The 23624-nt window shown below is 37.4% G+C and overlaps 1 protein-coding gene across 5 annotated transcripts in view; it reads left to right on the top strand.

Annotated features, from left to right (window-relative positions):
- VCL (vinculin) overlaps nt 1-23624 on the top strand; it is a 57913-nt gene that overhangs the window by 6126 nt on the left and 28163 nt on the right. For all 5 annotated transcript variants that reach the window (XM_042862978.1, XM_042862979.1, XM_042862981.1 and 2 more), the window contains exons 2-6: nt 10712-10782; nt 17233-17383; nt 19319-19427; nt 21914-22036; nt 23440-23600. In XM_042862978.1, the coding sequence (XP_042718912.1) occupies nt 10712-10782; nt 17233-17383; nt 19319-19427; nt 21914-22036; nt 23440-23600 (615 nt within the window). The remainder of the gene's footprint in view (nt 1-10711; nt 10783-17232; nt 17384-19318; nt 19428-21913; nt 22037-23439; nt 23601-23624) is intronic.

Raw genomic sequence — 23624 nt, 5'->3', positions numbered from 1 at the left:
CATTAGTAATTACATGCAGCTTGCCCTTGGGCATAAAAACAGTATTATTCAGCAGTGAATAGATAACCTTAAAGTGGTTGGCTGGACTAAGGAGTTCCATGTGCCAACAATATGGTGTATACCACTGCTGGAATACGCTCCGGAAAACTCAGTGCTTGCCTTTTACTGTGTGAGTGTATTTCAGCAGTGAGGGAGCAGTGGTTAAATCCAAGAGTGGAGGCTGAGGTGTTTCTTCCCTTTCCTGACTTCTTGCAACTTCTGTGTTACATTTCTTCTTCGTGCTCTGAAACTGGAGGATGTTTCTTCTCCTCATAGTTCTATCAGCCTGTAGGCATGAATTCCTGTACAGTTTTATAAAAGGAACGAACCAAATAAACATAGTGAACTGTGTTTTACACAAAACAGAAATGCGTAGCTTCATAACCTCAGGAGGGTAATTTGCATGTCTTTCACCTTCCCAGTGTAGCTGTAATCTGGACTGATGAAGCAAATATTCAAGAGGGTTTAGGAAGAAAAAACAAGTAGTGGTTTTAAAGAGGTGTTAAACAAACATGGATGTTAATGCTAGTTATGGTAAATGCCTGAGAAAGTTAAGTGGTGGTTGCTGCAAATGCTGGGTTGTGTTTCTTTGGTTCCACATCTTCTAGAACTCTTAAAACAAATGACACTTCTGCCAATTACTTTTCCAAAGGACTGAATGGACTGATTTGACACTGCCTTGAGTACTGCTTAACTTTAGCAGTGGCCTCATCTAGAGTTAAGATTAACTTTAAGTCCCCATTTCAGTATTGTACAGCTTGAAAGTGTTCTGAAGACCTTGTCTGACTGGTTTTTTTTTGTTGTTGTTGTTGTTTTTTTTTTTTTTGGAGTCTTTCTGACATTGTATTTGAGGTGAAAAGATACAAAGACAACTGCTACTGTTACTAATGTTAGTTTTCTTACACTGCTATTTCTGCCTGTATAAAGCAAGTCATACTGGCAAATGAGACTGTAAAACTCTGAACTCTGCTACAGGAGGTTGGGTTTTTCCTTTAGTGGCAACTTCTGTTCCTTCATTTTCTCAGTCAAAAACTGTGAATTGCTGCTTGTTACAGAGCCTGCATCTGCAGCCGTGGTTTTTAATTCTTGTAAAATGTTAACACTGCTGGCATTAATGTTTAAACATAACAACAGGAATTCATACTAGATAGCATTGACACTAGTGAATTTCAATAGTAAAATATACTCTGACTGTATGCAGTTAATTTAGTGCATGTATATACAGCAGTTAATGTTTCATGTATAATTTCTTGCTTCTTTTTTATGACATTCTTTAAGAGAGAACTGAAGTCTAAAGTACAAGTTTCTGTAGACAAATGGAGATGCAACACAAAGGGCTGATGATGAAGGATGTTGCAAATGTCTGCATTTCAGAAGACACTGCTTATAAGATGACTAAGTGCATACAGAATGGAAATGATCGAGTAAGGTCTGGATTTTCCATTCGGTTACAAATGTTTCACTAGTAAGCTCAAATCTTAATTGGGAAAATTCTTCATGTGTAATATTTGGAAATAGGTCCAGTTTGTCCCTGTAGTAAGTTGAGAACATAGTGCATTTTGAAGGATATTTGAAGGTTGAATGGAGAATCAGTCCATGGAGTACAGCTTGGCTTTGTTTGCTTTGCCTAATTATTCAGGTCTGCTGAGGTATGACTTGTGCTAGGTACTGAGACCAGGCTTTCTGTGGAAACGTTGAACAACTCACTTGGAAAGAGAACAGTATTCTAAATTAAACAATATGCTGATGCCTAGGAATAATTACTTTGATTCTGAGTGATGATCCATGAATAGCAATACTGGCTGGTGAAAGGGGAAAATGAAGGAGCAGGAGGGGAGAACAACCACTGTAAATCCCAAAACCTTAAGATCACTGGAATTGCCAGCTTATATTGACTGTTTGATGATGTTCTTGAGAGCTTTCCTCACTGAGAGAGTTAGAGCAGTTTCCCAGAACCATTACATCATAGATAGGGTGGGATACTGGTGGTTTTCTCAAAAAAACAAACAAACAAAAAAAAAACCCAGAAGACAGAAATGAACTGTTACTGTAGAAAACTTGTATGCCTTGTTGTTGGCTTAGTATCCCTCTGAAGAACCCCATATTAATAAAATGGCATTTTTCTTTTATGTCAGTGGTTACACTCACATCACAGTAAATGTGATCTGATTACTTAACACTCAAGATATATTTCCCTTGCTCCAAAGTCTCAGGGACCCTGGGCTACTGAGAGAGAAGTCTTTTAGTAAAGGCTGAGGTGAAGAAGACATTGAATACTTAACTTTTTTGGTTTTGTCACCAGCCATTCAGTAGTGGGCCTGCATTTTTTTTTGCTGCTGACGTACATACAGAAGCGTTTTGTAATTTTGTATGAATGTTGTAATTTTGTTGCCCATTGTGTTCCTCACAAAATTTAACTCTACATGGGCTTTAAGATCGACCACACTGCTTTGTATTCAGGTAATATTTCTATTTCTCCCCTGAGTCACCTCTCTATTCTTCTGCTTCTTGTATTCTTCCTTTTTGAGTCAGAGTTTGGTCAGTAGTGGTGTGTTTTTTCCATAAGGCTTCCTGCCATCTTTTGGGTGGACTGTTCTTGAGCTAAGAGGAGGTAAATTTGGAAAGTCAACCATTTCTCCAGAGCCTCTCTTCTTTCTTAGGCTGCATCCTTGTATTGCTTCAAGCAGGTCCTTCTGTTCCAGAGAACCATATGTATATATATGTATATATCCATATATAACCCCATGGATACCTTGTCACTTGTGACATATCTCTGGGGAGTCATTTGAATGTACTTAACGTTATTAATATTAACTAGTACATGAGTACTAAATATTTATCTTAAATGTTATCAGTATAAAAATGCTACTAATATCCAATTAAATATCCAATTAGAGGATACGGGAAATGGCTTGCTGCTGCTGTTCTTCATGGGGTGTCAACTTGCTTTTAAATTTTAAACCCTTTTTTTGTAAATTTCTTCCGAGTTTCCCACTTGAGGCATTCAATATGTGTGGATGGATTTAAATATCCTTCAGCTGAGTCTGCAAAGCTGATTTCTTTTTTTCTAGTAGGTCAAGTATAAAAATATATTCTTTACTTTTTGTGTAACTTTCAAAGCTCTAGATGAGAGGGCAAGTTAGTAAGCTTGCCTCTAGTTATTGGTCTACACTAAACTTCACTTTCATTATCCTAGCTGTCTTTATAGCTTTTACAGTGTAATACTTGTGCCGAATAACGGAGAGGTTAAACAAATGCAGTTTCTCAAACTTCACCAGAACAGCAGTAAAAAGGTCAGATTTTATTTAGTGTGCTGTGACTAAAATGACAAAAATAAAAAAAAAGGGGTTGTGAAGGGCCAATAGCTGCTAAACCATCGAGTTTCCTGTAGCAGCTGAAGTACTACTTAATTCTTGGCCATACTTAATTAAAAATAAAAAACCTTTTTTTCCCTCCTCTCTCGAAAAATCAAGGGGTAAGATTGGGAACTTTGGTCAATTTTTGTCTGGTTTCAACTGAACTTGAATCTTTCTCTGAAAAGGAAATTTCAGTAAGCATAGCACTTCATTTACTTCTGTTAAGTTAATACTGGAGAAAACCTGCATTCCTGACCTCCCTTAGCTGCCTGCACTGGCACTTAGGCTGTCAGGCCCAGCCCACCCCCCCGTGCAGCAGGAAGAAATGTATTTCTCTGTTGATCTGATTTCCCTTTCTCTGCCCCCAGCTTTGTGGAGATTTCTTGCAACACTGAACTATAGAATATTAAATGTTTCATCTCTCACTTGCAAGCTAACTTGTGGCCCTGCAATTTTTAGTGTGGGTATGTAGATTCTTGGGCTGTTCTTGAGTATTGCAGCCCTGAAGCAGTTCAGTAACTTGTTTGAAGAGCTACAGCTTAGCCATTGTTGTGAAAGACTCTTGGATAGTTCACTGCAAGAGCAGAAGGCATGAAACTCTTCCCTGTGTGTGACTTTTGCTAGAAAATGTTGATGAAACTGATAATTAACCATATAAAAGTATAGCATTAGAGGAAGTAAAATATGAGAGGTTTTGTAAGCTTGAAGGATCTAGTTTTTTCTTTCTAGTTGGCTTTCAATCTGGCCCAACATCTTATATTGTTTATTTTGCTTTCAGTGTGGTGGTTGCTCCAAATAATTATTTTCTTCAGTTCAGTTATGTGTAAATTCAGACCACCTTCCTCCAAAAAGACAATGTGTTGGGGAAAAGCTAGCTTCTAAAAAGACTTGAACAGTTACCACCTTACCACCTACTGCTTTAACTGGTAGCAGTTATGTGCTGTCAGGTGCTTTACAATTTTTTTTCTGCTGTTTTTAGTGCTTGACTGTGACCTTAGAGTTGTTTGCTGTTGTTTGCTTTCTTGTCCTTTTCATCTAATCCAGAAATAATGTCAGACAATTCTTTATCTGATTTTTTTTTTTTTTTTTTAATAGACATTTCCTGGCAGAAATAACTGATAAAAGTTATTTGTTATTATATGCTTTGTTACTATTTGCAAATTATTTGTTGGTATTCCCATGGAAGTTGCTGATATTCTGCCTGCTGTAATATTTGCAGAGCTGGTACAAATGGTCAAAATCAATATGGAAAATAGTCATATAATATCAAGTATTTCATTTATCCCTGGGTTTATCAAAAAAACAATACAATATATATATTTTTTAATGAAGACCACCTACAGTTGTCATTCTAGTGAAGAAAAAGCAGTCTGGGCAGAAAGTACCTATGTGAAGCTTGGGCTGGTTTAGGGACTGTCTTTCCGTCCAGTTCTATGTCTTTTATATTAGAAGTACATATTTTTAGAGATCATTCTGCTCTACCTGGAAAGTGCTCTTCTTTCCCTTGAACTGATCTATGAACATTCTGTGGTGAAGTCTTGAGTCTGTTGATGATGATAATAATAATAATAATAGATTTCTTGGCATGTTTATTTGACTGAACACAGAAGACATGGAGGACAGGATGTGTGCGGCTTAGTTATGTGGAGGGTAATGTTTGCATGTTGGGTAACGCTTTGGTAGTAGCAGGTTGTCAAAGAACTTGCAAGTGTACCAACAGCGTAATTGTGCATGGTGGTTGCTTGCTGTAAAGTTTGGCATGTGAGTAAGGAGACAATTTAGCTCTATGATAAGTTATCTGTTGAGGCAGTACTAATTAGTCTATTTGTACTTCAGTAGCAGGATTTATAAGAGGTGCTCTGAGGCTTGCTGATGATTCACAGGTCTGAGTGTGTGGAAAAGAACTGGATGTGCTTTTCTAGTCTGTGCTGTTTGGTATGAGGGATCTTTTGCTAGACTTCCTTCTAAGGTAAAAGTAGCTAATTCTGCTGAGAATGTTGTTTCTGGAGGACAATTAATGTCTTATTCCTCCAGCTGAGTTTTGGATATGCCCAAAGGTCAGAACCAGCTATCTTATTAGGTTGAAGTGGAGTTATAGTTTGTCTTAGAGGGGTTTTTAATTCAGAAATAAGAATAATTCTGTCTCACATAATTCAGCTCAATATGTGCTTTTGTTTTCTTTATGTCAAGCTATGTATCTTGGAAGTACATAAAGCATCCAAACCTCAGCCTTGTTATCAGTACTGAATTAGTAGACATTAGCAGCATGACTAAAAAAATGTTTTGGTACCTACATTTTCAGTTTGCCATATGGTTTTTGCTTCATAGTTATGTATTTTACTTGGACAGCAGGATTTCCTTTGCCTCAGGCCAACTGAATTTGTCTTAATCTCCAGTGTAGACAGGTAGGTCAGCTTGCTGCTATTAGGGACCAGATGGCTGGAGTGTTCTAATTTACATGACTTATTGCCAGAGGACTTTGAAACTGTGCCTTGCTATGCTTGGAATGTAGCCTACAGGGTGATCATGAGAAAACTGGGAGCCAATATACAGCATCCATTTTGACTGAGAGGTAAGGTGGCTAGACTGTCACTCAGCAGTCTTTGTTTGTGTCTAGCTTAAAGGAAAAAAGAATTGGTCCTATTAACTGCAAAACTATGTGCATTGTTTCTTTGGCATAGCCTGGAAGCCAGAAGACAATTGAACTGTTTCTTTAGACTTGTATTTCAACCTTTTATTGCACTGGCCTATTCTACTACATGGAAGAAAGATGACTTAGATTAATGCTGTTTTAAGAAGCTTAATCTAATAGTAATTCAGATACGGATCTTCAATGTAGAAACTGTTTTCCTTGTGCAGTTATATCAAATATTTCTGTTTATTCTTTTTTTCCTCAGGGCAGACATACAAAGAAATGAGGAAGTTGCAGAGAAATTCATGAATCTGCATTGATTTAGAACAAATTTCTGATATGAGATGTAACAATGGAAGTGTTATTTTGCTTCCTGGAGGCTTGCAATACATGGAAGAATGCGTAACTCATCAACTAGGAGTTATTTCTTTTTAATGTGAGATAGTTTGTGATGAAGTTCCTTATACAGTGTACAGACTAGATGACTTTATTTTATGATTACTCTGAATTTGTCAAGCAGAAGTTCTGCTGTAATTTGTCCTCTGGGACAAGCCTAGGGCTAGAGCCAGGGCTGTATGTGTTCAATGAATTTTGATGCAAGACTGTTCTTGGACTCCTAGATAAAATAGAGCTTTTCTTACTTTTTAACTAGGGAAAACAAGTTGCAAGGAGATCTTTGTCTACAGTATTTGAGTCCTTGTTAAAGTCAGTAGAGACATGGAAATGCTGAGTCATGGCCTGAAGCAGTGATTGAGCACCTGGTGGGAAGGCAGGGCCAACCCAGGGGAGCTCAGGTACATGGAATGCATCTGAGTAACGAGAAGAGGTGGAGGCAGGATCCACCCCCTCCCAAACCTCATTTAAGGAGTGGCAGTGGAGGCAAGGGCATCACTTGCTGGAGGTCCCTGCCTACCTGAGGCCTTCCAAAGGTAAGCAGCTCTTTTCCTTCATTTTTGCATCTGCAGGTGCTGTGTTTTGGCTACAGCAAATGAGAATGAATTCAAGACTTTGCCTCCCTGCTATTATGTCTGTACTTTTCATCCCATTATAGTATTACACCCTGCTCCCCAATAATAAACAAACACCCCACCACACTGAAAAAGAAGCAGCACTACCAAAACCCAAGCAGTGAACTTTGGACTCCCATGTTAAACATGCTGTGACACACGCCGTTGGTTCTGCTTCTGGGAGAAGTGGGAGAACTAAGATGCAATGAGATGTTTGCTCAAACCACAGCAGGATACCACAAACTCCTAAAGAATTACAGAAGCTGAAACTGTTTCCCCTTCTTGCTGGAAGGCTGTTCTTATCTATATCCAGCAGGCTGAGAAGATAGAAAAGGGACCTTTGGCAGTCCAATTGTCTTTCCTGCAACAGAAGCAGATATGACAAAACTGAACCTGATCAGGAAGTTTTCTTCTTGCTTTGCCATGGAGAAAATACCCCACAGCTGGAAACTGGGAACACACTGATAGGCTACTGATGAGTGGAAAATAAGAGTGTGTAAAATCTACAAATAAGGTTGAAATCTGAAAGCTGCAGGAACTCTCAATCTTATATTGATCCTTCTAGCTGGAAGCCTTTTTCCAGCCTAGAAACCTTTTCAGTGCTCAAATATGCCCTCTGCTGAATGTGTCCCATTTCCATAAGATTTCTAGTCTTTCAGTGTCATGTCCACTGTTGTTGAGTAGCAGGGAAGTAGTTTGTTCTCTCTTTGAGTCGAGCCAAGTGCCTCTAGTTGAAATTACTACTCCAGCAAGGAGAATGGAGACCAATATGGATGTTTTGAAGTTGGAACAATGAAACTGACTTGGTAACATTTGCTTGAGAACTTCCCTTCCCCTCTGCAGCTCTGGGCTGATAAAATCTTCAAGAAGTGAAGGTTTGATTACTGTGTTAACTGGTGAAGAGTGACTTTGGAGCAGTGGGTAGAAGCCAACTAATTATTATTAATAATCAGTGATATGAATTTCATGGAAACTGTTCCCTCCTGATTAGTTAAGGGAAGATTATTGTAGGTGAAACAACATCTGTGTATCTGAAACAACAGTTGTAATCCTGTTTTTTCCGCATTTAACCTATTGGATAAAAATAAAATAGAGGTTCCCATGGTAACTGTTCCTTATTAGCATGAAGCTCTTCAAGTCTACCTAAAATAGGGGATGTATAGATATTACCTCCTAATAATAACCCCCTCCCAATTCCCTTGGCATTGATATATTGATAAGGTGGAATGAATCTGTTTTGTGTTACACGGCAGTGTGTCTGAAAATTGCTTAGTCCATATAAAATTCAGTCTGAAGAAATGATTTCCTGTTAAAACAAGGAGCATCAACACCAAAAATGGAAACACTTAGCCAAAAAAACTAAAAGGGAGAACACCCAAGTATTTTTGGGATTGTGTATTTTTAGTCACAAATATGGTTTCATGTTTTGAGAATTCATCAATTAAATGGTATGTGCTGTGTGTTATTGTCTTGCCTCTACACCTTGATTACAAATGCAAAGAAAAGCTTAGAGATGTTAATGCAGAGTTATGTAAATATGGAGTACTTTCAATTGTGTCACAAGGTTTTATGTTTAAACAGTCAGTTTAAACTGAGACCTCATGGAAACTACCCCGAATTTTGTCTTGTCTATGGGATTTGTAGTGTGAATGGAATGCTTTTGTCATGAACTGGATGAGAAATGGGCTGACTTCAGTATTTAGGTTAAAGGCAGTTTCTGTTTGAGAAGTTCTGAGGTTAGAGCTCTTCACAAAAATTTAAAATGGAAGTAGGTTCATCCTGAACATTACTTTAACTGGAAGACTAAGGGTTCTTGGTAGGCATATCAAGGGATGCCCATGTTTAGATAATGTATTTGTATACATATTATAAAATGTTAGTGTATCTATAATCAGTGGGTAATAAACTGAAGTCTGTCTTAAGAGACTTTTCAGACTGAATGTAGAAATACTTTTGTATAAGCTAGTGAAAATAGCAGTAACTTGCATGAGCTCCACTGTAATTAACACAGAAGTTGTCTCTTGGGTGCTTGTGTCTGTCTTTTCAACATAATATAGCAAGCTGAATGCCTGTTCTTAGCCAATCAAAGAGCCTTTTTCCCCTTAGTTGCAAATAAATGCTTTCTTTAGCAAGTGTGTATCTTCCCAAATATTCTATTAAAAGGAACACGTTTGGACAGATGAAAAAGAAATTCTAAAGGCAGTGGCATTTCACCTAATGGCTTTTGGAAATAGAAGTATTGCTGCTAGTTTCCAGTGTGTGATCTCCTGTGTCTATACGGTGTGACACTGTGGAGTTCAGGCTTTATGCAGTTGTTCCTTTCCACTGTGGTCTTCATCAGAAATCAGTAAAATAAAGTGCAGTGGAAATAACTGAAGCAAAACTGGTGTGCTGTGTCTGGGTCATGTAACCCTGCCCCAAGAAACGGTGTGTGAGCTGCATCTGTAACTGTACTCTTGAGGCACTACTGGGAAGTTTAGGAAGCATGGTAATGCTGCAGTGCTATGTGCCAGCACAAGCATGACTGGTACTGGGCTACAAGGAGCACAGAGATGAAAAACCATTGTAAAATTTCTGATGTCTCAGTGCTTTCCTCCATTACTTGTAAGTATCTGCAATAGTACTCATAAATGTAGCTTTAGTTAATTTAAGAATTATTAATTGTAGGCTAGACTGACTCTGAGTTTGAACCAATAGAGTGTTGGGGCTGGTGTATATCTGTAAAACCCCTCTGAAAGGGGGAAAGGGAAACCAAAGAAGGGGCACAGCAGTTTTGGCAAATAGAGTAAATGTGCAGCTAAGTGATGCTTCTGGAGTGCTGCACAGTGTTTGAATTGGCAAGTGCTATGCATGTTGGCACACTGCAACTTCTGTTAAAAACCCAGCAAATCTTAAGTACCAGCTGATGGAGAGTTTTTTAATGCTATCTTGTCTAGCTTGAGCAGGCTTGGCAGCTCTTGACACATGCTAGTGTCTGGGCTAATGACCTTCTGCTTTGTGGTGCCTTTCTGAAAGCCTTATTCAGCTGGAAAACACAGTGAACAAAGGAGCTGGAAATATTTTGTCAAGTTGGTGATCTCACAGTCTAGAGAGCCAGCTAGCAATTATAAAGGCTTCTACTGTATAACACATGAGTTAGTATATAGGAAAGCCCAGATCTATCACTCAATTAGCTTCTGTGTAATTATTTCTGTCTATGGATGGTGTGGATGTGAAGTGTGTTCTCAGTAATTAACTAAATTTTTCTAATAGAGTGGGCAGGTTCAGTAGCAAAATAGGGTTTTTTTTGTTTTGTTTTGTTTTTTTTTACTTGCAACTTGGCTTCTGACTGGTGGGTTTGGAGGGAGCAAAACCTACTTTCTTTTTTTTTTTTTTTTGTTTAAATTTTCTTTCTTCCCCAACACAATTAAATGCAGCAAACATAGTGTTGTTTCTGTGGAGAATGAAGAGGGGGGTGAGTGTCCTGTCAGCAGAGGTGTTGGAGGGAGAGAACATAGAAATTTCTAAGGCAGTGGACTAATTTGGTATGTAATGGTGTCAAAGCTAGATACAGCAGCAAGTAGCCTAGCTGTCATGAAGTATGACTACTATTTTTTGGCTGTTCTTGTTGCTTTCTGTTTTCATCTAGGCTTTACACTGACATTCTCGATCTTAACTATAACTTCTTTTTCCTGCAGGTTGGAAAAGAGACTGTGCAGACAACAGAAGACCAGATCTTGAAAAGGGACATGCCACCAGCGTTCATCAAGTAAACTCATTTTATTGTAAATCTTTTGCTGTTTGTACGGGAAACCTGTTCCAATGATGAGTCAATGTTATCACTTCTGCTGTATGGAGTAGAAAACAGTCTTGTCTAAATAGTTCTCTTTGGAGGCTTGAGGCTCACCTTTTTCCAGAATTACTTTTTTCACAATGACTTCTCCTGTTAGATACATATCTATATGAATAAAATCTAGGGTGTAGCTTCCTTTACAAGTAAGAGTAACACTTAATTATATGCTGTTTATACTTTGCTTAACATTTGCAGAGATGATATGGTATTTTCAAATGTTTTGTGTTAATTTGGTAGGCATATGTGAAAGTGGCTGTATAACACAGCATATTTGTCGAGGCATTGCTATGGCTTCAGGAGCTTTCTAGGGGAATCAGGCAAACAAGGTCTATAGGTCAAACGTAGCCTTGAAGCAAATGGTCTCTTCTGAAGAGGGAAGTTAGTAGATATGAAATACATACCCGTATATCCTTCTGTGGATGGAAATTGTGCTTTCTAAGACATATGCTTCTGTTCTTGGAAGAGCTACAAGCAAGGGAAAGAGTAATTAAAGTTATATGGCATATTCTGATTTCTGAAGTCTTTTGCAAAGACTGAAGACTTTTTAAGAAAACCTGTATACCTGTAAGGTATACACAGGTTAATAAGAAAAGATTTTACACAGAGAAGATGAGAAGTGGAAGAAAAAAATACATGTTGTCCCTGGTAAAGATGAGAGGTAGTCAGTGGGGCTTTAAAGATGTATGCTTTTTTTAGCGTGCTCACAAATGCTCTGTAAATCAGGATGAAAAGTAAGGTGAAACTTGCTGATAGCCCAAAGTTTAATACAAGAAAGTGAGATTAATCCATGAATGAGAAATTACAGCAGGAATATATTAAACTGATTTATTTGATTTTAAGCACGGATGAAAATATTGTTAAAGTCTGAAGCTGTGCGTGTGTGGCAGAGCAGTGGCTCTAGCTTCTGAGGTGTTGGTTGGCTCTGAACTGGCCATTATGAATAGTAAGAGAGAGGTTCTGGAGCTGTGGTGCATTGATGAGAACGTCTATAATGTGCTCAGCAGGTGTCAAAACATAAGCCAAATGTTTATCAGCCAGGTTTGAGCGACCAAAATGTCACCTTATATTACTTACCATGCCTTGAATGCTGCATGGAGAAGGTGGAGATTTCCACTTACCTTTCTGTGCGAGAACTGAATGGATGCATTGCATTAATTTAGTAGTTCATAAACCAGCAGTAGGGAGGGCTTATTTATACAGGCCATGTGCTGTTAAAAATCTTCATGTATGTTTGGAGAGTAACAGCCAAATACTCAGAGGAATCTATTGTAGGATATCAAATAAGGCAAACTACAGGAAATCCTAAGAACTGAAATCAGTTGGAAGATGGGAGAGTGCCCAGAAAGAGTATGATAATTGCTTATCCTTCCAAAGGCATATACTTGCAGCTACTTTTGAAAACAGGGTACTCAGCTAAATGTGCCTTTGATACAGTCCACTGCAGTATTTATTATGCTGAGTTCCTGCCTTGTGATCCTGTTTGGCGAAATTGTTTTCTTATTTTATTTATTTATTGGAAAGTGTGTATGGGCACGTATTGAAATGAGATGAAAGCATTTCTTCTTGGTGAGTTGTGTATGAATGTGCAACCCTGCTCACTTTCTTGGATGTGTAGATCTTTTCTATGATGTGTAGAGTTTTTAGTTCATTTCCAACTTCTTGTTCACTGAAGTAAGTAAGGGATTAAGGAAGAAAAGGCTTCTCAATTGCTACACTACTGCCAGTCTTTGATCAATGTATATCGGATTCTGGAGACTTACATAGCTCAGTTACTGTAAAAACGAGATAGAGGTACAGCTGAATAATACCATGTTATACTGAAAGCAAGGACATTATTCAGCAATTCATGAGTGCTTGGACTGTAATATAACATAAAAAGTGGGATACAAAGCTATGCCACAGTAATGAAATGTACTGCACGTCATTCTTAATATCCTAAGTGCAATAACATGAATTATGAATGACCAATGGCCTTTATAAATGATTACCTGTTGCATTTGTTTTTTTTTGTTGTTGTTTATGTGGAGTTCGTATCAGAATGAGTTTGTTTCTGTTAACAATTCCTTGCTAATGCTGTGGAGTGTTCTAGCTGTGTGTGCTGTAGGAACAAGCAACAGTAGTGAGTGAGCTCCCAAGGGAATTGCACTGTTTCTGTGTTACAGGGCAGGACTTGGATGCAGGAGGTGAAACAGATGAGTGTTGTTTTTCTTTTAAAGGGCAGGGTGTTTTTTTCTGAAGTGCTGGTTCAGAAAGTCGCAGTCCTCTGTAAGAACTTGCACTAGCACTTGTCTGATGGGATAAGGCGCAGCCTGCACACACAAGTGCTGCAGTCTCTGTGCCTATTTTTACCTCTCAAAATTAACACCAACTGGAGGAAACCTGTCTTCGATGATGAGGAAGATGATCTGTTTAGTCCTGTTAATAACTTAGGTTTTGGCTTGCTTGAAATTGACACTGAGGGTTCATAATGAGTATGTGTAGTGGTAATGTGTCAGGTTTTCCAGTAGGAGTGTGATTGCACAGCAGATCTATTTGTTGGCTGCTGAGAAGCTGTCATGCATCCCTTTGCTTGCCGCTGACATAAACCACATTGGAACTATTGACCTAGAGTTAAAAAATGCTATTCTTTATCTCAGTTCTCATAGTCCTGAGGGAGTATGAGTAATGCCTGTAATTTTCATCAGATGTTTTGCACTGTGTTTGTGTTACTTGTGAAAAATTTAATGTAAAGAAGGAAAAAGCTGCAGTCACAAGTTGAAGAATAGTGCAACACCTGACTGGTCATAATAGAAATTTGTCTGTATTTAACTTGCATATTTGGACTCAATACATTAATTGAGCAGTAATGCTGTTCTATACTAACAGGATTTCTGTGTCCAAGTTGGAGTCGCGTTGCTGGGCTACTATATTAAGAATTTGATGTTAATCTACATAAAAATAAAATGTGAAGTAGTTCTAAACTGTGAGTAATCTGAACTGTAGTGAGCTTACTCACTACGATTGATTCATTAGAAATTGAAGCAAGCCTTTTTCAAACATAAATGGCATTGTTAGCCATTTGAGCAGTCATCTTCATTTCAGAGCTAAAACCTTAACAAAAAAAAAAAAAGAGAAAACCACAAAGGTAGTTTAGCATAAGCTGATTTAAATTTTTTTTTTTTTTTTTACTCCAGTATTACAAAGATGATGATATCAAGAATGAAACTGATTGACTACTGAAAATAGTGTGGGTGGAAGTAGCATGACCTGTGTTAGTCAGCTCTGTACATAACTTGGCTGGTGTTAACATAGTTCTATTGTAGTTAATCCTCTGAAATAGATACACTTAAAATAGTTTTGTTTAAAAAAAAAAAAATCATAATATACAGGGATTAGATTGAATTGGCTGCAAAACTGAGACTATGCATGTGTCATTTTCTGTTTGACGTATTTGTAAATGCTTAATCTTCTGTAATTGGGAGCATAAATTGAAAGAAAGTAGATGAGCTGTGCATTTTCCTGTTCTTAATGGAGGAACAGCTTTAGGAAAAACTGAATGTTCTTTCACACACATCTTTGAACTGAATATTTAAAGAGTATCAGCTGACTAAAAAATAAGTGCATTTATATGTAAACCTAATGGCACGATTTCTCCATCTTTACTTCTGTTTAAGTCTTCAGTGCAGGTTATGTTGTGGGTGTATGTGTGCCAAAGTCTAACTTTCAGTGTTTGGTGAGTGAAGTGAACACAGTGGGATTATAGGGGTGATTTATAGGAAGATAGAGGTGAGTTGCTGTAAGCTAGATCGTATCATGGTCTTGCATTATTCCAGCTGTTCAGCTGACTCTGTCCTCTTATTCTTTGATACAGTGTGGTAAATGGGTACTTATTTGCCAGTGAACAGATGTCCTGCCTACTGTGGCCAGTAGTTCACATGAGCAATTAATGTGAACTGATTGATCGGCTGAAGCTTCTTGCAAGAAGTCCTTACAAAAAAAGGCAGTCAGTCGTTTAGCTGTCATATAATTTTAACCACACCCCCAGCACTTCAGGCTCCCATTAAACATTTAAAAAAACAAACAGACGTTATGCTGAAATTGTTTAATCAAACATTTTTTTTGATTTACTGAAAAGCTGTTCCAGAAGCGTTCTCAATATGATCAAGATCAATGCAAAATACTACTCAAAAGGAAGCAGAGTGAAAAGTAAAATGCAAGATGTTTTCACAGTGTATTTTAGCAACTGAGCTTTTGTGCAAAATGTTAAGAATGGGTTTTAATGGCTTTTGAATGGATGTTGGCATTCTGACCTATGCAAAAACAATTACATTACAGCTGTTGTATGTGTAAGTCTAAGAAACCAAGCATCAAAATATGCCTTGCTTAGTGAACTTAACCTTTAAATGAGGTGTTGTGTAATTTTGTTGTGTAATGAGTACAGTTCTGTTTACATATCTGGCAGTTATTTGGCTGTTTTTTTCTTTCGTTTAGAATTTTTATTTATAAGCCAACTGCTTGAATATTAAAATGAATTAAAGTATTTCTGCTGTACTAGTGTCTAATTTAGTATTAAAGCACATGTGGGCTCCTTTATGATCTAGTATTCTAATGTCTTCTGGCACTGGAAGATCTCCAGCTTTGATGTTCTTTGACCATTCCTGTCTCCCTTTGCGAACTAGAAATAATTTCTGTTGTGAGGTTCTGAATGTAACAAATAATAGGTGATGTTGTGGCAACTCACAGAAATCATTAACATTAATTAATTCATCTCTGCATTAAAAAAAAAAAAAAATTGTCTTAATTCCTATCTAAGCACGTATACAACTGAAGTTTTCTTTTCTCTTGCTGTGCAATACTTGAGGTGTGGTTTCTACTCATAAAATACAAAATAATAAAATAGCCAAGATTCTGTGTCTCAGCAGTGCTTTAAAGAAGTTTTTGGCTGAATGTTTGAAACAGAAATGAACTTCTATTGAAAGCTTGGCAATGTGGTTGATTTTTGTGAGGAATGAGGAACTCATTGCAGTGAATGTTTAGGCTTATGGGGGAAAAAAAGTTCTAAGTAAATGTTTTGCTTCTTCTCCTCTTTTCCTGTCTCTTGTTCCCTGCCATGTATGCTTTGCAAGTATCAGGGGCATCTATTGTAGAAAATTCTCTCAGCTTTTTTGTACGTGGTGCATGCTCCTGAAATCTTCCAAATGCGTTGATTGGGAAGTTTATTCAGAATAGGCATTGTACAAGTTATATGCAAGATTTCCTTGTGAAGGTGCCACTCTTGGAAACTGTAAAAGAAATCTCTGAATTTTAGGAATTTGGTTTTTGTGCTGAAGTATGGTGACTTTTGGGGATAATACATGCTTACCTTCCTTTTTTTTTTTTTTCCACAAATGAAAAAGCCAGCTTTGAGATAATCATTAGTATTAAACAGATGACCGTGAAATTGAACTGTAGGAAATGAAGTATTTCTGAGCTGAATATGTTGTTTGTACAATCCCTTTCTTGGCAGATTTGAGAAGAATAAATTTGAGAAGTGGCGAAATGTAATTTAGTGCACTCAATTGACTTTGATTATATGAGTGCATGGCATAATAACGAGCAGACCATTCCCAATTTCTGTGTTAGCGTTCTCCTGTGCATTCCTGCTCTGTCATGAGCTCCCACCACCTGATGTGCAGAGCAGATGTCTTGCTAAAGAGCAGGTTATGGAAAGGTCAGCGGACCCAATTTGATCTGCTTAAGGGAGCCATTAGCTAAAAACATTACTTTCTGGAAAAAAAAAAATCATGATTTCCTGTAACGAGTTTTATTTCTAGTGCAACCAGTATTGGAAGCAACCATTAAGTTGTGTCATTTGTGTAGTAAGGAGTGTTTTTTGGCGGGGAGAAAGAGGATGGAACAACTGATTTTCCAATAGCATTTAACTGAAAATATGAGAAAAGAGTGTGCCCAAGTGGTCAGTGGAAAAAGGGCTCAGATAAGCATGGGGGAAAAAACTGGAAGATAATTTTGCTGTATTAAAAGTATTTGGCTTTTGGAACTTGATGTAATTTGAATGAACACACGGCAATCGTGCATAGAGCCTATGTATTTACACTGCTCTTAAATGAAAGAGAATAGGGGAAAGTCATGGTCAGTGTCTTCAGTAAGTACAGCTATGAGTAGCATAGCTAACATGGAATTGAATTTTGTGTTCCTCTGAGCTGTCATGAAGAAATGAAAAGCAAGCAAAACCCCAAATTTTTGTTTTTCCAGCTCTTGATATCTTTTGAATTGTTATGTTAATGGCTTGACAGAAATAACAGTAGTAAAGTTAAAAACAAATCCTTCAGCATTTTGAAGTCTGTTGCTTTACAAAGTGTTCAGCGAGTTTTGTCTGACTTTCTGCAGAGTAGAGAATGCCTGCACCAAGCTCGTTCGAGCAGCCCAGATGCTGCAGGCAGATCCTTATTCTGTACCAGCTCGTGACTACCTAATTGATGGATCAAGAGGCATCCTTTCTGGAACATCAGACTTGCTTCTGACATTTGATGAAGCAGAGGTAGGAATCCTAACATGAGTGACTTAAGTATCTGCACAATAGTATTTTGAATTTGAATAGCTACCTAACCAAATGAGCTAGTGTAAACTGTTGAACAGCTGAATGTGTTTGTTGCCTTGCCCTGATTGCCTTAGATGGACTTTCTGTCCGAAGGAGCTTAGTCTTGGTGGACTTCATTGTTAATGTCATCTTTGAATGATACGATGTTTGTGTTGCTTGGGGTTGTTCCTCAAAAAGGCCAGATTCTGTCAACTGTCTTATATCCTGCTGGCATTTTTCTATATTTCATTCACTGTACCCATATTTTAATTCTATATCTCACTGAAAAGCCCAGCATTGTTCATTAACATTTCTTTGTTTGACCCATTAGCTGTGGCACTTTAATGGATTTTGGGGGGAGGGGGCCCAGGTCACAACAAGTGTGGATGTCTGATGGTCAGCCCGAGGATGTGTTCTGATCATTCTAAAAGTTATTTCACTTGGCTACTGTGCAAGCCAAAAATTGGCTCTAAGGTGCTGTTCACAGTGCCTTAATGGAAAAAAGCCAGAAACACAAGAAAACTTGTTGTTCTTTAAAAAGGTAGGCATGTGTTGCTATTGATTCTTGTTAGCTAAGGGTTATGAGTCTTTCTTTACTCTCGTAACACTTTCACTCGGAATATGGAATTTTACACTTACCTAAGTAGCAAATATCATGCTATTATGGGGAATTAAAGCTAATGCTTAGAAATGCTCATATTAATTCTAAAGTTTAGCTTTGCAGCAATCCCTTAATCTGAGAAACTGTTATGCGTGCTGCTATTCTTAGTGATCTACCATGACATCGTCTCAGTCAACCCATGGTACTGTCAGCATGTTTCTCTGAAACAGAGAGAATGCTTTGAAATGTCTCAGATTTCATATTTCAGTCCTTTTTAACAGATGCTACAAAGTGCTACAGGTCATATTTGCAAGGAAGGTAACATCTTTTAATCTCCCTTTTTCCAGTGTTTAGGAAAGAGGTTGAGTTCTGTGCAGTTACGACTTCACTGAACTCCTGTCTTTTTTAACAACTGTGTATTTAAAAAAAAAAAAAAAGTAATAGCCTAAAATGATCAACTTTTGGCTAGTAGGGAACTCAGCATGTTTGTATCCTGCTATGCTTCAAGATACACTAACACTGGTACAGAACCGAAGTGAATTTTAAATTAATTGATGATCTATTCTAAGGGTTGAACGCTTCATGAGGTAATTCCAAATTAAATGTTAAGTCATTTATCAATGTGAATTCTATGTGATGTCAGAAATTCTGTAGCTCGAAGTAAGATGATAACGTTAACTGACTTAGGAGAGCTCTGTGTAATGAAGTGTGAACTTAATTTTTTTTTTTCTTTTTTTTTTTTAAGTTACTGAGGCAGAAATCCAGAGGTAACTGGTACAGTCTTCATAGACAGATTTTTCTGATAGGATTAAGATGTTGGATCTGTCTTTCCTACCAGGGTGCTGAATAGTGCCTTATACGTATGTGAAGCTGCGTAGTGAATAACAGCTTCTGTGAACATGTAGAGTGTGCTTTCTTTGTAGTTTTGCTTTCTCTTTTAAATGATTTTTAAATTTTTAATAGATGAAATGACAAAAGAAAATATAGAGCATGCCAGCATATGTACGTGCACTTCCTTATAGTTTCTCAATGCTATCCTTTAGTTCTTATGTAAAGTGAGAATATTAAAAGGAGGCTTTTCCATTTCTGATTGAAGCAGTGCTGATTAAATACGTTTTTTTGTAAATAAAACACTCTACAGATAGAAAATTGTAACTTCAGCAGTATTTCAGACACTTCTGATTGCCTGTAGATTATATTAGCATTAGTATATTCTGTTCTAATTATAAGCTTGTATTTCTAATTCAAGTGTAACATTGCTTCGTCAAATAAATGGTGGAATGTTTCTTTTCTAGGTCCGTAAAATCATCCGTGTCTGCAAAGGAATATTGGAATATCTGACTGTGGCAGAAGTAGTAGAGACTATGGAGGATTTGGTGACATACACAAAGAATCTAGGGCCAGGTTTGATATGCTGCATTCTATTATAAACATTCTAAGTGCAGTCTTTTCTTCTACTTCCTTTTTTTTTTTTTTTCCCTGCTCCACACCTTACTCACCTAACCAAGTTCTGAGTGTTCAGAATATGATAAAGCAGTTGGTTTGAAAGTGTCTGTTGGAAAGAGTTTTGTACTACAGCATGACTGACTACTATTTTGTCACTGACATTCCTAATGAGTACAGGATAATCAAGATGCTGGTAAATGACATGTACAGGTAATGTGTATTTTTTTTGTATTTTTTGTACACTGCTAGGTGAATTGATTATATATGCATTAGTAGGAATAAAACAAAAAATTGAGAAGGCTACAGCTGCCAAGGTTAAGATGCCAATATGTGTGTACTGCCTGAGTTGGTTAGGTCTAGTAGGAATTTCTAGAGTAGTAGAATCTGCATGTTATATATAAAAAAAAAAATCTTCGTGAGGTTGCTGATACAGCTGTCTTACTGCTTTATGCAAAAGCCCAGCTGTTATCCAAACTCTTCTCTTTCATTATTTGAATGAAATAATGAAACTTGGCTGCTTGTTACTTCACTGTGCTAGCTTGCATTCTTTCAGTGGTGAAAATAAACGATGAGGAATTGAGGCACTGAGTTGTTATAGAGGAAACCTACCATCAATCTCTGTCATCCAGTGTTTCAAATGCTTTGGTTTCAGCTAGCATAAGGTTGTTTAACAAAAACATTCTGCATAAAGTAGGTACTGTGTTGGAAAGGTAGGAATGTGTTGCAGTGAAGTTACACTGAGCTAAAGAATGCTTGTCAAGACTTTATTTGTAGATATATATGAGAATCCATATGTAATGTAAGGAAACCTAGCTCATAAATGAAATGGGATAGTAACAGACTAGCAACTCTCACATCACAGAGTGTGTTTGTTGTCCATGATGTGCTTAAAGATTGCACTATTTTTATTTAACATGTGTACTCTACGCCATTTTTAGGTTGCATATGAAGATATAGCACTCATGAAATTTCTTTTATGTTCCATGAGACATTACCTTTAGCTAAACTGACTTTTGCCTCATTTTGAATAGTAAAGGATCAAACAGAAAGAACAGTCTTCTGTTTTTACTCTCTGTTTTTACTGTTCAATTTTGGTTTCTCTGTGGTCATTATGTTCCATGTCTTTAAAATGTTCCTTAAGCTTTTTATTTTTCTCTACTTGGCTCAGTCACTTAGGACTTCTCACTGAACTTTTTTGACATAACTTCCTGTTTTGGGTGTATGATGGAGATATTAGGACTTAGACAACAGTGTGATTTCTTAGAAGTGATCTTCTCTATCCCTGCTTTGGATAAACAGTTCATCTCTTCTTTCTGGCACGCTCTACAAACAGTTCAGGAAAAGACCCTGAACTACTTGTTACTTAACACAGTCCATGCCCACAAAACTTTTTTTTGCTAGTAGTCCTTGTTCCTTTCAGTTATCACATCTGATCTTACGGTCAATGTGAGAACTGTATAAATAACAAGATTATAGAATCATAGAATGATACGGATTGGAAGGGACGAGTACAGCCTCTCCCACCTCAGCCAGGGACCCGATCAAAAAAGTGCTCAGAGGTTTTAGACTGGAAGAAGAGTGGAGGATATGACAACTTTGAGATGTCTTATATCCTTTGTACACAAAGGTGGTTCCATGCAGCTTATCTGCTCTGCTGTCAGTGTGGAGGCTCGATTACTTTTTAGACTGGCATTAAGACTCTTTTAAACTTTTGTTAAATGAGGATGTTTTTAATCCCAATAAGCAGAAAATTATTTAGGTGCTGCTGATTTTGTGTCTTTTGATGAGTAAAAGGTGGGAGTGTAACAGCACCAATTTAAATCAGCTTTCATTTTTGTGGAACTCTGCCTGAAATTTCCACTTATGCCATGCGGTAAATTTCGCCAATTTTAGCTCTTGAAAGTAGATTTGCTCTAGAATAAATTTAATTCCTTCCAAACTTGGAGAACACAGAAATATTTCCAGCAGAGCTGAAGTACAAATAGATATAATTCTTGAGCTTAGGTAGAACCCAGGACCAAGTCTTTGAAGATAAAACAAGCAAACAAACAAGTAAAAAACTGTTTGCTTTTTCTGTCATTAACTCTTAATACTTTGATTGAGTTCCAGCAAAGAGAAAAAAACCCTGCAAATTTGGTTCCAGGGGCCATGAGATGACTTAATGTCTTAAATTAGTTATTTTCCTATTTTCTTGCTGGTATTCTAAATCAAGAGTTTTGAGTCTTCCATTTTTCATTGCATAGTGGCTAGATTTTGAATCATAGACTTCACTGAAACATCTGGAATACAATTCAAATAATAGATCCTAATATTAAAATATGCTTGAAATGAAATTGCCAATACTCGTTATACTTTGTTCAAGCTTAGAAAGCTCAGTTGTTGCAAATTAAACCTAATATTGCATTTCTGCACTTCTGATAATGTTTAATTTCTTTAATCTTAAGGAATGACAAAGATGGCAAAAATGATCGATGAGAGACAACAGGAATTAACTCATCAGGAACATAGGGTTATGCTGGTGAACTCCATGAATACTGTGAAGGAGCTATTGCCTGTTCTTATTTCAGGTATTCTTTTACTTAAATAACGTAACTCTGAGTTGGTGTCTATTCTGAACTGGAATTCAGTTGTCTTGTGTGCATGGAAAAATACCAGCCTTGACACTGCTTTTGTACTGGTGGCAAATAACCTTACAATATATTTGATTTTTTTTTTTTTTTAATTTGGATCTCAGCTTGCTTGCTTGATAAAGCACTTAAGCAACTGTTATTTAGTATGTATGCCTAACTGGCTCTGTGTAAATATCCCTAACTGCTCTTACAAGATGATAAGAGGCATGGTCTAACGGAGAAGCTGAGTTGTAACAGGGGACAGATGTAATGTTTTGGAGCCTTCCCTGTGGACTGTTGTAGCATTCCTGGTTCCGGTGTGCCATGTTCTTTTACAAGGACATAACATCCTGCTGGCATCACCGTTTCCTTTTATGTGAAGGCACTGGCAGTATCTCACTGTGCTGACCCATGTATAGGCAGGCAGAAGAGATGTTTGCTTGTTAGGGCAGACTGTGAGAGAGTAGTGAAATGTATGGAGATAATCATCCCTTCCTGCTATGACTTTTTTTTTTCTTTGATTTATAACTCTAACCATAAAAATTGGGTGAACACAGTTTCCTCTGGATGAGGACACCTGTGCAGGCTGTTGCCAGGATATCAAAGGATGTGAACTTGGCTTCATTTTCCTGACTGTATTACAGAGCAGAAATGCATCATAAACCAGTTAACACAGGTGTATTGCGTTGCTTCCCCTTCACCTCTTCTGCAGAGTTATTCAGTGTAATGGTTGTATTGTGAGTATGGATAAGCTTGATTTGTCTCCATTCGGAAGTACTGTTAAATTAATGCTTCAGATGCTGTATGTTTGCTATCATAAAGGTGATGATTAGTGGTATGAATGGAGTACATTTGATACTTACCTGCGTATGGAGCTGTAGGTAAATACAGAGAAAGAGTTGTGGTATGTTAACAGACTGATGGCAAATTAATGAAATGAAATTCTGGTAGTAGCTTGTGGATCTTACTGCACTGAACAAACACCAGCAGCTGCAGCAACAAGGAGATAATGACATTGTGTGCAGGATGTGCTGTAACCTGGCATGAAATAACACATACCACAGCCTGTATTTTTATGTCTGACAATGTTGTTAATTGCAGATAATGAATATAGTTTGTGCAACAGAAGTACTGCCATGCCAGTCTAATTAACTGGTTTCAGTTCTGAAATCCATATGGTAATGTTAAAAATATTTTTATAGATGTAGACAATGCAGCTGACTATAACTACGATCTCCTTTCAGATAATCTTGCATTGAAACAGAGATTGTATATTGTATTTTTGCAGTGAATATTCTCAATATCTTCAATATTAATTTTATTCTATGTATAGCTTTTCCTGATTTATGGTATTTTTACAGCTATGAAGATCTTTGTAACCACAAAAAACACTAAAAGCCAGGGAATAGAAGAGGCCTTGAAAAACCGCAATTTCACAGTAGAGAAAATGAGTGCTGAGATAAATGAAATAATTCGTGTGTTACAACTCACTTCCTGGGATGAAGATGCCTGGGCCAGCAAGGTATGTTTCACGTCTACATTTGGA

Source organism: Lagopus leucura, unplaced genomic scaffold (genome assembly GCF_019238085.1).
Source record: "Lagopus leucura isolate 7727_CA_CO unplaced genomic scaffold, USGS_WTPT01 Super-Scaffold_739, whole genome shotgun sequence".
Classification (NCBI taxonomy): Eukaryota; Metazoa; Chordata; class Aves; order Galliformes; family Phasianidae; genus Lagopus; species Lagopus leucura.
Note: the sequence above shows the minus strand (reverse complement) of the source record. Positions and strands in the feature narration are given on the sequence as shown.